We start from the raw sequence: 15,191 nt of genomic DNA on the forward strand, positions 1-15,191 counted from the left end.
GTGCACGTGTGTGAGTAGACAGTGTGTGGGTGTGGATCCTGCAGGCAGTCGCTGTGCCAGGCTATTAGTCACACATCCTGCACATTTAACCCTCTCACCACACACATGCACGCACGCACGCACGCACACACACACACACACACACACACACATGCACGCACGCACGCACACACACACACACACATGCACGCACGCACACACACACAGACATGCATGCACACACAATCTACCAACAGACATGCACACACTCTGCACTGCCACATACACTCATGTATGTTTATGTTTTCCCTCTCTCTCTCTTTCTCTCTCTCTCTCACACACACACACACACACTCACACACACAGTCAATTCACATATGCGTTGACACACATGGACTCACACTGTGCACTGCTACATACATTCATACATGTTCAGATTCAGTTTCTCTCTCTCTCTCCCTCTCTCTCTCTCTTGCTCTCTCTCTCTCACACACACACACACACACACAGACACATAAGGCTGCCGTTTGTGGTGTATGCTACATTTTTTCCCTCTTCTACTTCATCATTGGCTCTCTCACTCTCATGTATTTTACCATATCATTCTTTCTCCTTTTCTCTCCTTTCACCTCTCTTCCCCCACCTCTCGCTATCTCTCTTTCTCTCTCTCCCTCTCTCTCTCTCTCTCTCTTTCTCTCTCAGTGTAATGAGCATGTCTTGCTGTGATGTTGTTGCTAGTCTTGTGTCTCATCATGTTTAAATGGTTTTGTCTCCTCACCCTTCACTGCACTCATCTCTCCCTTCTCTCTCCTCTCTCTCTCTCTCTCTCTCTCTCTCTCTCACCCCGCTCCATTTCTCCATAATGACTGAACTTCTCCTCTAACCTCTTTGACTCGTTTTTCTTCCCCTCTTCCACATTTCATTTTCCCTCATCCCTTCATCTTCACCGATGTTCACTTCACCATTTTTCTCATTCCTATGTCTTCTCTCCCACACATCTCCTTCTTACACTCTTCTCTCTTTCTCCACCATCCCTCCATCCCCTCTGTCCTCCCACCCTCCCTCTGTTCCTTTTTTCCGTTTTGTATTCACAGTCACTGTATTCATCAGATTCTAGACAGTGTCAATCATATTCACCAACACGACATTGTCCACAGAGACCTGAAGGTTAGTATGTAGGGCAGCTCGTACCAGTTCTGTCTGGTTTTAACCTCTGCTTGCACTCTGTCTGTCTGTCTGTCTGTCTGTCTGACAGTGTGTCCATGTGCATCTGTTTGTCTGTTGGCCTGTTTGTCTTTGCTGGCAGCATCATGAGTTTATTCCCTTTTATGCATTGACTGTCCCTTCACAGGGTTGCCAAGTCCCTTCCCTTAACCCTTCTCACCCTGTATACATCCTCTCTCCCTCTGTCTCACATAAACACAGCATTCACACACACACACACATCATAATGTGTAACTGTCCAAACAGACATATCGAGATTGTTTTTCTGGTTCTTTTTTTGTCTCTATTTCTCTGTTATTACTCACCTTGTTTGAATTGATTTTGTTCTACTCTTTTATGACTGACCCTTAATTATACATCTCTTGCAAATTCATTTGTGAGTTTGAACATAAACTTCTTCATTCTCAAAGGGAAGATTATACTTACCTCTTAAAATTTGTTCCATCAAGTCTCTTAATTATGTTAGTGACACAGTTTTTCATAGACACACCAGTTTGTATGCAAATGATTAGAATCTGGTATTTAAAAAAAAACAGGATCACACATAGGCTCCACCAACAGACAGTATATTATGCGTAATGGGTGGGTCTTGCCCCCTACCTAGCTGTTGAATAATTGATCAGGCAGGTGACACTGGTAGTGTGTTACTTTGTATGATACTACCTCGGGGAGACAGAATGGGAGAGTAGCGTTCCGCTCCACTCTCTGTCTCAGCCACATGGAATCGCACGGCTGTCATTTTAAATAATCCACAGCTGTGTGCACGAAGTGCTGGCCTTATAATTCTAATATATAATTCATCTGTACAGTGTTTCTGTGCTGAGACACGGCCCTCCGAAAGGAAGCAAACTCATATTAACATATCAGTCATGCCATTAGCTTCAGAGTAAATAAATAAATAAATAAGACTTTAATGATGGTCCAGTCAGTTGTTGATACCTGACATCATATGCGAGAGGAAAATAGTGGACTGCAAATTAGAAAACACACACACACACATACACACAGTGTGAAATACTGTTTACACCGATTCTCTGAAGTTTGAAAATGATTCTGAGTTTTGTTTTAATGTAGAGCTTTTATTTTTATAGTTTATTGAGAAAAAAAAGTAGGTGCATGCTAGAGGATTAAATAAAAATGGTTTTGTGGTTTCCTGAGTGTGTGAGGGCTTTAATCTGAAACAGCTGTACTGCGGCTGTAATTGTTTTGAGCGAGTAGCAGTAAGGTGGCTCATGTGTCAGCCGCAGAAACATTTGTTGTGATCCTATTCTAACCTCCGCCCCTACCCCAAACCCCCCCACCCATCCAGCCAAACCCTCGACACCCATCAGGTCAAAGAGCTGAACAGCTGACAGTGGGGGAGGTGAAGAGTGTGTGTGTGTCTCTCTCTCTCTCTCACACACACACACACACACACAAACATTTATAAACACACACTAGCATGGCCACATTTCATTCACACATACACACGCTTGTACACACTCTCACATGTCCTCAAATACTCACACTCGCTGGAACAGTCAAACATACTGACACACACACACTCATACACACACACATTCACACACACACACACACACACACACACACACACACACACACACACACACACACACAGGGACACACATAGATTCGCTCTCAAGTGTTAACACTAGCAAATTAGTGCACTGTTAACACTCACCATTCACATGGGTAGACACACACACACACACACTCACACATACATGCACACACTCTGTGAGACAGTCGTGTGTGTGACCTGTTCAGTATTTATTCATTGGGAGACCTTTAAAAAAAGACGTGGGTCTCTAATTTATAGCTCTGAACTTTACAGCCATGCCAGTGAGAGCACATCAATACAGACTCTCTCGCTTTTCTCTCTCTCTCTCACTCTCTCTCTCTCTCTCCTTCTACTGTATGCCTCTGCCAACTGTCACACCGCATACAAGATTACTTCATCACTCTTAGAATATAACCCTAGAATATACAATAATGTAGAATTACCAGAATATATCATTTTAAATATATTCTTAAATAGTACAATTTTACTAGTTCAGTAAGTTTCTCATTGCCCTGATAACACAATATATGTCTGCTTCATACACAACCATACATAAATAATCAAACCACCATTTCCTGTGAATTCTATGGCATTAAGGTGTGGCAGCTCTCTCAGCTCTGTGACCTCTACTGTGTTGTCATTGGGGAAGTTACTTTAATTTGGTCCCTGTCTGGTGCTTCTTCCCCTTCTCCGCTCCTTAGCTCATCACTGCTCCCCCCTAAAAACACACCGTCTTACTCCCTGCTACTCCAGAAACCCTACAACCACAGGGAACACGTGTGCGTGCATGATAACATGTGCTCTCTTCTCCCTCAGGCAGTATGGATGTGTCTGCGGTGCTATAGCTAATGACATTGGGACACATGCAAGACCACAAGAAAAAAACCCCAAAAAACAAACATTGCTTGCATTGTGTCTTAAAGCCATATATCTATATATATTTACTTAGACATACACAGATATATGCCAGATTCATTTCCATACTTCAGTCTGTTTTGAATATTTAGTGTTTGTAACTGTAGATATGTTGTTGATGATAGAGGATCACAGAAAAGCTAACCGGGATGTTGCTTAATGTTTTCACTTATTTTATATTTTTTACCTGTGAAAGGCTCTTGTATCACCTCTCCTGTAGTTCTGTTTTTGCTCACTGAATAGGTTGTAGTTTTTGAGTGGCTAGGACTGTCTTTACTTAAATGTAAAAGGATACAGTAATCTAATGAACGGGATTGAGACTGTGATGAGAATGAATTGCCGCCACCACCACCCTGCAAGCACTGAGTCCTGCCTCCTCATTCCATCCACTGATTAGAGCAGCAAAGAATATTAGCGTTGGAGAACAGTGAACAGTGTTAGCTTTATACAGCACATAGCAGACTTAGCATTTAATAGTAGATTATCAGCATCAGTCATCAAGATCCTGCATTAACATTGAAGAGTGTTTTATCATCAAGCGCTGGGAAAGAGTGCTAAACACCAGTGAATGGTAAAGATGGTTTTAGCATTGAGTGGTAATGAAGTAGACAGTATGTATGTTGTAACAACAGTGAACAGTCTCAGCAGTGAACAGCTCTGCATAACAAGGAACGATTTTAGCAATAAACGGCTCCATACAGCAATAAACAGCTTTAGCAGTGAACAGCTTTAGCAGTGAGCAGCACTATATAACAAGGAACAGCTTTAGTAATGAACAGCTCCGCAAAGCAACAAACAGCTATGGGATTAAATAGCTTTAGTACTGAATAACAACATCGCACTGAACAGTAACCTTCTTCTGGCTGTTCAGAGTTTATTACAGTCTGTGATTTGGGTCCACTCACACAAAATCTTAGCGATCGTTAGCACTCCAACTGGCCATTGTTAAGTGACTGCAGAGGTGACATAGCACAGGTGTGGAGAATTAGATCCAGTGTTGTTTTGTGATTGGTCATTTGTTGTGATTTCATGTCAGGTGGGGAGGAGGTAGGAGTTTGTGCCCAACACCTTCACCCTTCTCCCCAACCACACCCCCTTCCCTAGCCAACTATCCCACCACCCCAAAACCCACATTGCCTACCTTTGCTTGTGCACGGGATTGTGGCGCTGCTCAGACTAACCTGCTGACCCCTGGTGTTTGCATGCAGTCATTGCATCCAGCAGATCCTGGAGGCGGTGCTTCACTGCCATCAAATGGGCGTGGTGCACCGAGACCTGAAGGTGAGTGACAGGTGTCGTGTTGCTGTTCCTTTCCTCGTTTGTTGTGTAGTGGAACATGTCGTTGTGTGTGTGCGCGTGTGTGTGCACGTGTCTTTGTTTGCGGACATGTGGCCTGTGTGTGTGTCTGTTTACAGAACTGGGAGCTGTGGCTATCACTGCGTGAAATAGTAGCAGTTACTCTGATTAGCAGGTTGTTTTAATGAAAAAACGCATCGAACTTCCTTTAACTTTGCAGTCGCTTATTGCTTTGAAAATGTTCACGCAGTGATTCCTGCACTGAGTAAGTGTCCTGTCTGGTCGTCTATCGTAACAGGTCAGGTAAGATTACACCAATCTAACAAAAAAGAGAAGGGGTCAACAATGGTTCAGTGAAATTTATCTTATTTACCAGTGTTATATGCTGAAAAAATAATTGTAACTTATGGTTTTTTAGTCAATCAACCAGATATCAGATCGATTATTTATTAAGCCCTTTAAGTATTCATGGGTTCTGTCTGCATTCTGATGACACTGAGTTCCCATAATTCCCCTCCCAAGCCCAGGTGGCTGGTTGTAGGGCTCTGTTGGCAGGGTAGGCAGCAGGTCCATTGGTGCGCTCGCTTGCAAAAACGCAGGCCAGCCTTCAAACCCAGGTTTGAGTGCACTCGGATGTCCTCTCACTGCATCTCTTTGACATTTGGCCTTTGACCCCCATGTGCTTCTGAGATATTAAGTTGTTGGGTTTTTTTTTTCCACCTAACTGACGTCAGCATATATCTGACGCTGTTGAGCATGCAAGCGTTTGTCTTGACCCATTCGTATATGTCTTGACTAATGCATTAAAAAGGATTCTAGTTTTTGCCATGAGCTAAAACATGAATGTAATTGAGTTGCCCAGCTAAACAGTTTTCCTGTATTAATGTAAAAGTCCTCAGGAATTGTTCATGCTCTAAGGATTAGCGTCTTATGAGTCTTCTAGTGAATTCTTGTGAAGGACGATGCACTGCAGGGTTGAACAAGCCTGGCCCTGGAGCACCAAACTCCTGCTGGTTTTTTGCTCTCACCTCTTAATCAGGTTTTTGGTTTTACCCGGGGAGGCAGGTGTGTTCACTTCTCAGCCAAGATGAAACCATAGGGGTTGTCTGAAATGAAAACCAGCCGGACTTCTAGCTCCGCAGGACTGGATTCGGTCAGCCTTGCCACACAGAGCAGTAGTAAACTCTCAGTGTAGCCGCAGAGCCCCAAACTCCTTTAAAAGCCCTTGAGTGTGTCTGTAGTGTTGTGCTTGTGGGCCGTTTGATGTCCTGTCTTGTGTGAGCATGAGATCTTGATGCCTGCATTATTCTATTTGATGATTTGTCTGTTTTGGAGTGAATCCCCGTGTGGAGTTCTCACAAAGAACTGTTTTTATAATTACGGAGCTCTTTATTCAGTGGATGACAATATCCATGGGCGAATGTGTGCTTTGCAGACGAGCACAAAATAGGTCAAAAGTAGACTGAATTCAAAAGGTGGATATCAGGTCTCAGTGGAAACACGGTGTTCCAGGGTGCTCTAGTACTCTGACTAGGAGTTCTCAGGTGTGAACAGAAATAGTCTCTTTCTTTGCTTTCCTACGGAAATTATGCATATCTCCTTGTTGAAACTGAAACAGTGATTTACAATTGCATCCACTTCATCATTCAGTTTATGGCAAGGATTACTGATATTAAGTTATGATCAGTCATATTTTAGCATTCATTCAATCACACACACACACACATGCAAACACACAAATGAACACACGCATACATGCACACAAACACAGGAAGGCACACACAGAGCAAACATAGACATAGACACACCTGTACCTGACATGTTATTAAAATGAAGACCTTCCCAGAGCACTCCCTAAAATCATTGATATAGGTGCACTCAGTAGGCGGTTTATTTTATTAACAGGGGGGATGGCCCAAGGGTCACTGACACTGCTCTGTAAAATATAAAGGGAGATGGCAGGTTAACAAAGGGGTTGTATTTTGGTTATTTTGCTAACAAGGGGGATGCCGTCCCCCCTCATCCCCCAACAAATCGCCTACTGGGCATACAAGTTGAACATCATTGGTCCGACGTTATAACTGAACCCATGTCTAGTGATTGTCCCTGCACTCTCTCTCTCTCTCTCTCTCTCTCTCTCTCTCCCTCTCCCTCTCCCTCTCTCTCTCGCTCTCTCTCTCAACCGGACGAGTGCTCTGATTTCACGCTATCGATGTCTGCTTAAATTGGAGTGCCCTTTTGAATGGAGGACTCCGATCCCTCATTCCCCTCACAGAAGGAATGCGAGGGCAGGCTTGTCAGGAATGTCTCAGGCCCAGACACACACACACACACACACACACCACTAACCACTCAAACTAACACCTCTCTCTCTCACAGTATTGCTTGAGCCACCTAACTTGCTTGGTAAACTGGCTTGAACATCTCTCTGCATGGAGAGAACGGTTTGGGTTTGTGGCTACAGAGGTGTGTGTGTTGAATGGATGGTTTAAGGGGAGGGTGTAGCAGTTTGTGTTTGGAACTGCTATGTTCCAAGCTTTGGAGTGTCAGCGTTTGTACGTGTTGCATTGCAGTATTCGTGTGCATGTGTGTGTACGCAGAGGCTGTCTGTGTGTGGTTTAAGTATTAGCATAACAAGGAGCATTGGACATGAATCTGAACATTGATAGTGTCAGTTTAGCATAGATACCACATGCTGTTAGACTTAGCAATTCTGTAAATCTCCACCGTATCTCAGAGGAGGAAGCTGTAGGATTCATCAAAATTCCACCCACTTTCCTGCCTTAAGTCTTGGATTAGATAATTGCCTTCCTCTGTGCTGCAGAGTTGGCAAATGAAGCTTTTCACCTCTTTGAAACAGACTTAAGCCATGTCCGTATGACTGAACTACACAGAGAGAGATGACACAAGGTGAAGAAGTGCTAGAATAGGCTGTTTGAGAGGATGGTGATGTCACAGTGGGAGCCATGGAAACTTACATGAGAGCCAGTGGAATGTTGAGTTTCAGTGTTTGGAATTTTCACATGGAATTGGAATGAGTATGTTGCATCATAATGGTATCTATGGCAATGCAGCATGAGGGAGAGAGAGAGAGAGAGAGACAGAGAGAGGAAGAGAGAGAGAGAGAGTGAGTAAGTGGGAGGGTGAAAGAGAGAGGGGGAAAGACTGACACAATAAGAAAGGAGAGAAAAAGATGAAGGCGTATTGGTGTGACACAAGCCTCTGCAATGCAGAGAAAGCTACACAAAGAAAGAAGAACATCACTGTGGCCCCGCATTGGTACCTTTGTACCAAACGGCAAACTGTAGAAGTGCACGTTTTTTGTGTATGTTTGTGTGCATGGGTATTTGTGCTAGCACAGGTGTGTGTCTCTGGGTGTGTATGTGTGTGTGTGCGTGTGTGTATGAGGCAGAGACTCTACTGTGTTAACAGCTTGTCCCTGCACACTGAGTAGGAGGTGTTAGGTTATTGTAAAGGAGAGTGTGTGTGCGTGTGCGTGTCCTTGGGGGATAACACATTATTAGCCTCCCTCGCTGACACAGAGTAATGAGCCTTGCTAATCTGGGCCAACACACACAGTCACACTCAACTCTCTGTCAGTATAGGCAAAGAATGCCTTCTGAGTCTTATTCAGCCGCATGCAGCGGCCAGCTCAAATAACGATTGTAATGTGGATCTGTTCACACAAAGACCACTCATTCTGTTCCTCGTCTGCAGCAGACCCCACAAAACACAATCGCAAGAGAAATGTCACCACTTGATGATCCTGATGCTTTGTAGCATTCATTGTGTGTGTGTGCGTGTGTGTGCGTGTGTGGTTGGGAGTGGGGTGTAACATTATATAGCAGGCTCATGCTGATCCATAAGCTTATTTTGGTGGAGGCATATCTGTCTGGTTATTGTTATGCATACAGCTTTGTGTGTGTGTGTGTGTGTGTGTGTGTGTGTGTATGTGTGTGTGTGTGTGCGCCTTTATAGATCTATGCTGCTTCTTGCATGTGTACTTTGCCTAGAAGCAATGTGTGTTTAGTAAATGTGTGTGTGCACACTCGTGCTTGTGTGTGTGTGTATGTATGTATGTATGTCTATTTATGTGGGTGGAAGTCCTTGTGTATTAAAACTATTTAACTAAAATGGCCTCCATTTTCCTCCTGTAGCCTGAGAACCTGCTTTTGGCCAGCAAATGCAAGAACGCAGCTGTCAAACTAGCTGACTTTGGCCTGGCCATTGAAGTGCAGGGAGACCAGCAAGCCTGGTTTGGTACGTAGCCATAGCTTGTCGCTAACTCAGGACATTATGGGCCTTGGTGGGAACAATGTGGATGAATATAAGTGCAGTGTTAGAGTAGTGCCAGTGTAAGTGGAAATAGGTGAGTCAGTAAGAGCTACACGGATATGAGTCATAACATTGGTACTGGGGTATATCATTGAAGTAGCATTATACTGTGTAGGCTTAGTCAGTCAAAGAAGCAAAGTGTATGTGTGTGTATTTGTGTATGTGCGTGTGTTTTCAGGATTTGCGGGAACACCAGGATATCTGTCACCTGAGGTTCTAAGGAAGGAGGCATATGGCAAACCTGTGGACATCTGGGCTTGTGGTAAACACACGTGCACGCATGCACGCATACACACGTGCACTCACACGCACACACACGCACACACACACACTCTCACACACATGTGTAAATACACACACACACACACACACACACACACAAACAAACATATATACATACACACACATATATATACACACACAAGCATGCACACAGACACTCTCACACTCAGAAGACATGCATTCCTTTCTCATTCATACATGAATGATCAAACTCAGTTTCCTCCACTCACACACACACACACACACACACTCCACACACACATACATACAGTTAATAAATGACAAGAGACAGAATATGAGAGCCTGAGAGAGAGAGAGAGAGAAGGATATGTTGTATCTCTGTGATCTAGGTGTGATTCTGTACATCCTGTTGGTTGGCTATCCTCCATTCTGGGATGAAGATCAACACAAACTGTATCAACAGATCAAAGCAGGAGCCTATGACGTGAGTACAACCCACCTACATTTCTCTTTTCTTCTTTCATCCTTCACTTTTTCCTCTCCTGCTTGTCTCTTTCTCGCTGTCTTACTTTTGTTCTTTTATTCAAAGTTTGTTCCTGGCTAAGACTGGCTTTCCATTTCTGCTCTTTTTTTAAGCCAAATATTTCCTACCCACACTACTATTTAAAGTACAATCACTTCTTATTTGATATTTACAATCATTATATTATTATGTAAAGTGTCTACTGTCATCACTTTATAAAAATAAACTATTTATAAGTTTCTGCTCACTACAATTAGGCAGTTAATAATTGGCTACTGTGGTCAGGTCTCATTTCTCTTTCTCCCTTGCTGTATTAATTGGCTATAAAATTTGTTCTCCTCTTCCGGAAGTTTCCATCTCCAGAGTGGGACACAGTCACCCCTGAAGCCAAGAACCTTATTAACCAGATGCTAACCATCAACCCAGCCAAGAGAATTACTGCTCAGGAGGCTCTGAAACACCCATGGGTCTGCGTAAGTGTTCACACACACACACACACACACACACAGATTCAGTCATTGACTCACTCTGACACCTGTGCATGTAGACCACACATACACACACACACACACAGACAGATTCAGTCATTGACTCACTCTGACACCTGTGCATGTAGACCACACATACACACACACACACACACACACACACACACATACACACACACATACACACACACATACACACACACATACACAAACACACACACAAACACAGACTCAAATCACTGACTCACTCTGACTCCTGTGCATATAGACAACACGCACGCACACATTCATACACACACACACGTGCGCTCACACACACACACACACACACACACACGTGCACACGCGCACCCTCAGTCACTGACTCACTCTGACTCCTGTGCAAGTAGACCACACATACACACACACACACACACACACACACACACACACTCACACACACACACACTCACACACACACACATACACAAACACTCTCTCTCACTCTCTGTCTCTCTCTGTCTCACACACTCGCACGCATTCCCACACACGCACAAACACAAAATACACAGGAGACCCTGAAGCACCCATGAGTACTACATACATGCTTGCATACACACAAAATCACGGCCATAAAGAATGTGTATGTGCACACCCACTCATGCATATGCAAACTGGCACACACACAAGTACACACACACACACACACACACACACACACACACACACACACACACACAGATGTATAGACACACATACACAATACAAGTTCCCAAACCTCTCTTAAACTACATGTGAATCCACATTTGATACACCCAAATAAATTTTGGAATTTTATCCAAAAAATAGAACTGGTTCATTTGAGTACACATTGTGCCCATAGAAACAGTATGTCTCTAGGAGAGTGTGAGTGTATGAGCATGTGTCTGTCTCACTCTTCCGTCTCCTAGCAACGCTCCACCGTGGCCTCAATGATGCACAGACAGGAGACAGTGGAATGCCTGAAGAAGTTCAATGCCAGGAGGAAACTCAAGGTCTGTTCAGACACACATACACACAAAGACACACACACTTACTAAAGAACTCAACTTAGACACACAACATGACCTTGACCACACACACCAAACACACACCTCACACATACAGTATAGGATGTCTTCATACTTGTGAAGCCACCTGCACCTCATTGGTCAACTGTGCTGTCAGTCATTGTTGACACTTTGCCCACGCTTATCATGTTCCAGCCACTCAACCTGATCAGAGACAAAAAACCCTTTTAAGACCCAGAATAAGCTAATTTACAAGCAACAGTTTACCTAATGTTTTAGTGTTTCACTGTTCATAGTCCTTTCTTTTGACCTTTATTAAGTATCTGTTAATCATTGTTCTCCCCTCTCCTCCTCTCTGTAGGGTGCTATCCTCACCACCATGCTGGTGTCACGAAACTTTTCTGGTAAGCGCTTTGCTGCAGCTCCAGCTCCAGCTCCAGCTGTCTGTCTCTATAACACACCCACAGATGCACAGCGCTCTGAGACACTCCCAGAGCCTGCCATTTCAGCCTGCTCCCAAAGCCATCAACTGGACCAGTGCACTCCACTTTACACTGGAAGCACTGGTTCAGTGAAGGTGATAAATGGGTGTCAGACCAGTCCAGATCGAACGTGTCGTTTTTCCCTGATAGACAGATGTCTTGAGTTTGGATTTGTCTTTGTTTTGGATTTGTCTTACTTTTTTCCTCCCTCTCTCTCTCTGCCTTTGTGATGGCAGAAAGAGGGTTGTGGTGTTTGTGTGTATGTATGTGTGTGTGTACGTATGTGTGTGTGTGTGTGTGTGTGTGTGTTGGATGTGTTGGCATGGTAACTGTGTTCAAAGTCTGATGTGGTATCATTTCTGTAGTGTTTGTATGTAGTGAATCTGAGTGTGTGTGTGCGTGTGTGTGTGTGTGTATTTAGGTATGGTTTGTTTTAAAGGTGTCTAAGGTTTTAAAGGTGTATAGCTGACTGAATGTTGAACTAACTGACAGTAATATCTGGTGTGTAAGTGCCCATTTGTATGGTTTGTGTGGTTCATGTTTGTAGCTGTATGGATGTCCTCTGGATAAAGCAGACTGGGAGAAATGTGGATAGAATTTCTGTTGTCATGAAATGATCTCCATTATTGAGGCCGCTTTTCTTGGAACATGACCGTTTCACAAAAAAGACACAGTTTCAGTTGTGTCAAGTGGTGGTTATTGTTCTGTGCAGGGAAGGTTGTCTAATGTATGTACTTTATGTAAGTCTTTCCCCTATTGCTGCAGGTAACACTTGCAGAGCACAGCAAGATCTTCAAACTTCATAAGTGAAAATCAAAAAGTCTGCCTAATGGTGTTTCTCTCATTAAACTCTAGATTCTTTACTTTTCACTCCTTCCTTGTCAGACTAATGAATGGTTCTTTTTCCACCCTTCTTCCTCTCCCTCTCTCTGCCTCTCTCTCACCCTCCCAAATTCTCTCTCTCTCTCGCTCTCTCTCTCTCTCCCTCTCTCTCTCTGATGTGTGTGTTGTTGTCTGATTGGCAGTGGGCAGCAGGCAGACCACTGCTCCGGCTACAGTGACTGCCGCTGCTGCTGCTGTAGCTGCAGCAGCAGGAACTACTGCAGGGCTGGTGGAACAAGGTAGCCATGTCGTAACCCGGCCAAGGGACCTTCTTTCTGTCCTCTTCGCTCTCTCTCTCTCTCTCTCTCTCTCTCTCTCTCTCTCCCCTGCCCACAATTCCACTCTGCATGGGGCGCAAAGCATGTGATATTCATGGGCAAAGACGAATCACACTCACCCCTTTCTCTTTCACTTCATCCCCCTTTTCCCCTCACTCTCTCTTTATTTCTGTCTCTCTTTCTCTCACCCTCTCCATCTCACAGCTCCATTCTTTTTCTCATTTTAGCCATATCTCTGCTGTTCCAACTCATGCCTCATTGGTCAACTCTGTCAGTCATCATTTTCATCCTTTTCATGCTTTCATTACGTTCTCCATTTTCTCTCCACAGCGCTGCAGCTCATAGGAAGCATGCATGGTTGATCTGCATGCATGCTTATATTGTTCTCTCTGTCCCTCTGTTTTTCTTTTCTTCTTCTTTTTTCTTCTTCACTTCATTCCATTTCTGATCTTAATCTGTCCTTTTCTTCTTGCCCCATCCCTGCTTCCTTCTTTATTCGTCTTCTGCATCTTTCCTTTATTCATCTTCTCTATTCATCCTTTCCACCAGGTTTCTCCTCTCTCTCCTCTTTGCCTCTCTATCCCAGAACTTTCCTCTTTCTGTCTTCTTTCTTTGGGTGTTGGACTGTGAAGTTCCCCCCCCTCCTATTTTCCAGAGATGGTTTGGCCTGCCTGCTGCTCTGCTGAATGCTGCATGGGTGACTGGATTAGTGCATGTTCTCTAACGGGGGGAGCTGACAAAACTGTGCATGGTGAAAGCCTATAATGACCTGCTGTATTCTTCTTCATGTTTAAGGTTTGGGGGTTCAGTTACAGGTAAAACGTGGGCAGAGACAGTATTAGGATGTGATTTACATTAGAATTCTAACTTTTTCCTGTAGATATGAACATCTGTGATACAGAATGAATTTCTGTAAAGTTAAATGTAAAATGAGAGTAGCTTTTTAAATAGCACTGTCAGATAATGCGCCCCAAGTCTGGGCATTTGTAGCCTCTTTCTGGGAGTTTATCCAGGGCACACAAATATATTTGACATCATTTCATTTTGCTGACTAAAATGAAATGACATTCACAGTAGATTTCAACTGACAATTGCACTGCTTTGATTAACACAAACTGCTTCAGCATGTGACTAATTTTCACAAATACAGAACTACTGTTCATCAGTAGGTCATGCTGATTAGCTGGTCTTTAAGTAATGAGTATATCAATAAGTCACCTTTTTAGACATCAGAATACACTGGTGTTCTGGAGCTACTGTGGTAACCACGGAGACTAGAATTTAGAACTCTGATGCTGCGTTTGGAAAAGGAGGGGGGGGGGCGCTCTCATTTGTGATGCTGCCTCTGCATGTCAGCAATCAAATATTGATGCTGCAGTGAGCACTGCCTCTCTCTCTCTGAATGTCTCTGGACCCTGCTGAGGGAAAGACAGAGGCTTTGGCAAAAAGAGAGAGAGAGAGAGAGCTGTGCAAGAACCCCCTAGCCTTCATCTGTCTTGTGAAGACCTCTTCTTCCTCAGCAGGTTCTATCTTTAGAGCAACACACTCAATTAATGTGACGTTCTCTGACCTGTTCTTTTTTCCCCTTCGTCTTTTCTCCTCCTTCTTTCTTTTTTCCTTCCTTTCTTTCATTCCCTTCTCTCTTGCGCTCTCTAACCATGGTGAGGTAAGGAGTCCCTTTCTCCTGGTTTTGTAGATAACAGAATCGATCTCTTGGGTACTGCTTCGCTGGGTGAGACTGTCTTTCTCCCAGCTCATACACCATGCGTCTCAAATGGAAATGACTTTTCCACTCCAACTGGCCTCACTTGCATATCTGTATGCCACACTATTCTACCAAAAGTCACGGTACACTTTTCTTAACAGTTAGACCAACAAAGAACAATATATTGATTGTGTTGTTCTGTCTATGTGACTTTTGGACAGGTTGTATACCTTACTGGCATACAGGTTCTGA

At 43.8% G+C, this 15,191-nt stretch overlaps 1 protein-coding gene across 1 annotated transcript in view; it reads left to right on the forward strand.

Moving 5' to 3' along the window:
• Positions 1-15,191, forward strand: part of LOC115827604 (calcium/calmodulin-dependent protein kinase type II subunit beta-like) — a 48,997-nt gene that overhangs the window by 16,124 nt on the left and 17,682 nt on the right. The window contains exons 6-13 of the mRNA XM_030791490.1: positions 1,074-1,146; positions 9,133-9,235; positions 9,489-9,572; positions 9,943-10,037; positions 10,427-10,549; positions 11,494-11,577; positions 11,954-11,996; positions 13,100-13,195. Of these exons, the coding sequence (XP_030647350.1) occupies positions 1,074-1,146; positions 9,133-9,235; positions 9,489-9,572; positions 9,943-10,037; positions 10,427-10,549; positions 11,494-11,577; positions 11,954-11,996; positions 13,100-13,195 (701 nt within the window). The remainder of the gene's footprint in view (positions 1-1,073; positions 1,147-9,132; positions 9,236-9,488; positions 9,573-9,942; positions 10,038-10,426; positions 10,550-11,493; positions 11,578-11,953; positions 11,997-13,099; positions 13,196-15,191) is intronic.

This window comes from Chanos chanos, chromosome 14, assembly GCF_902362185.1.
Source record: "Chanos chanos chromosome 14, fChaCha1.1, whole genome shotgun sequence".
Taxonomy (NCBI): domain Eukaryota; kingdom Metazoa; phylum Chordata; class Actinopteri; order Gonorynchiformes; family Chanidae; genus Chanos; species Chanos chanos.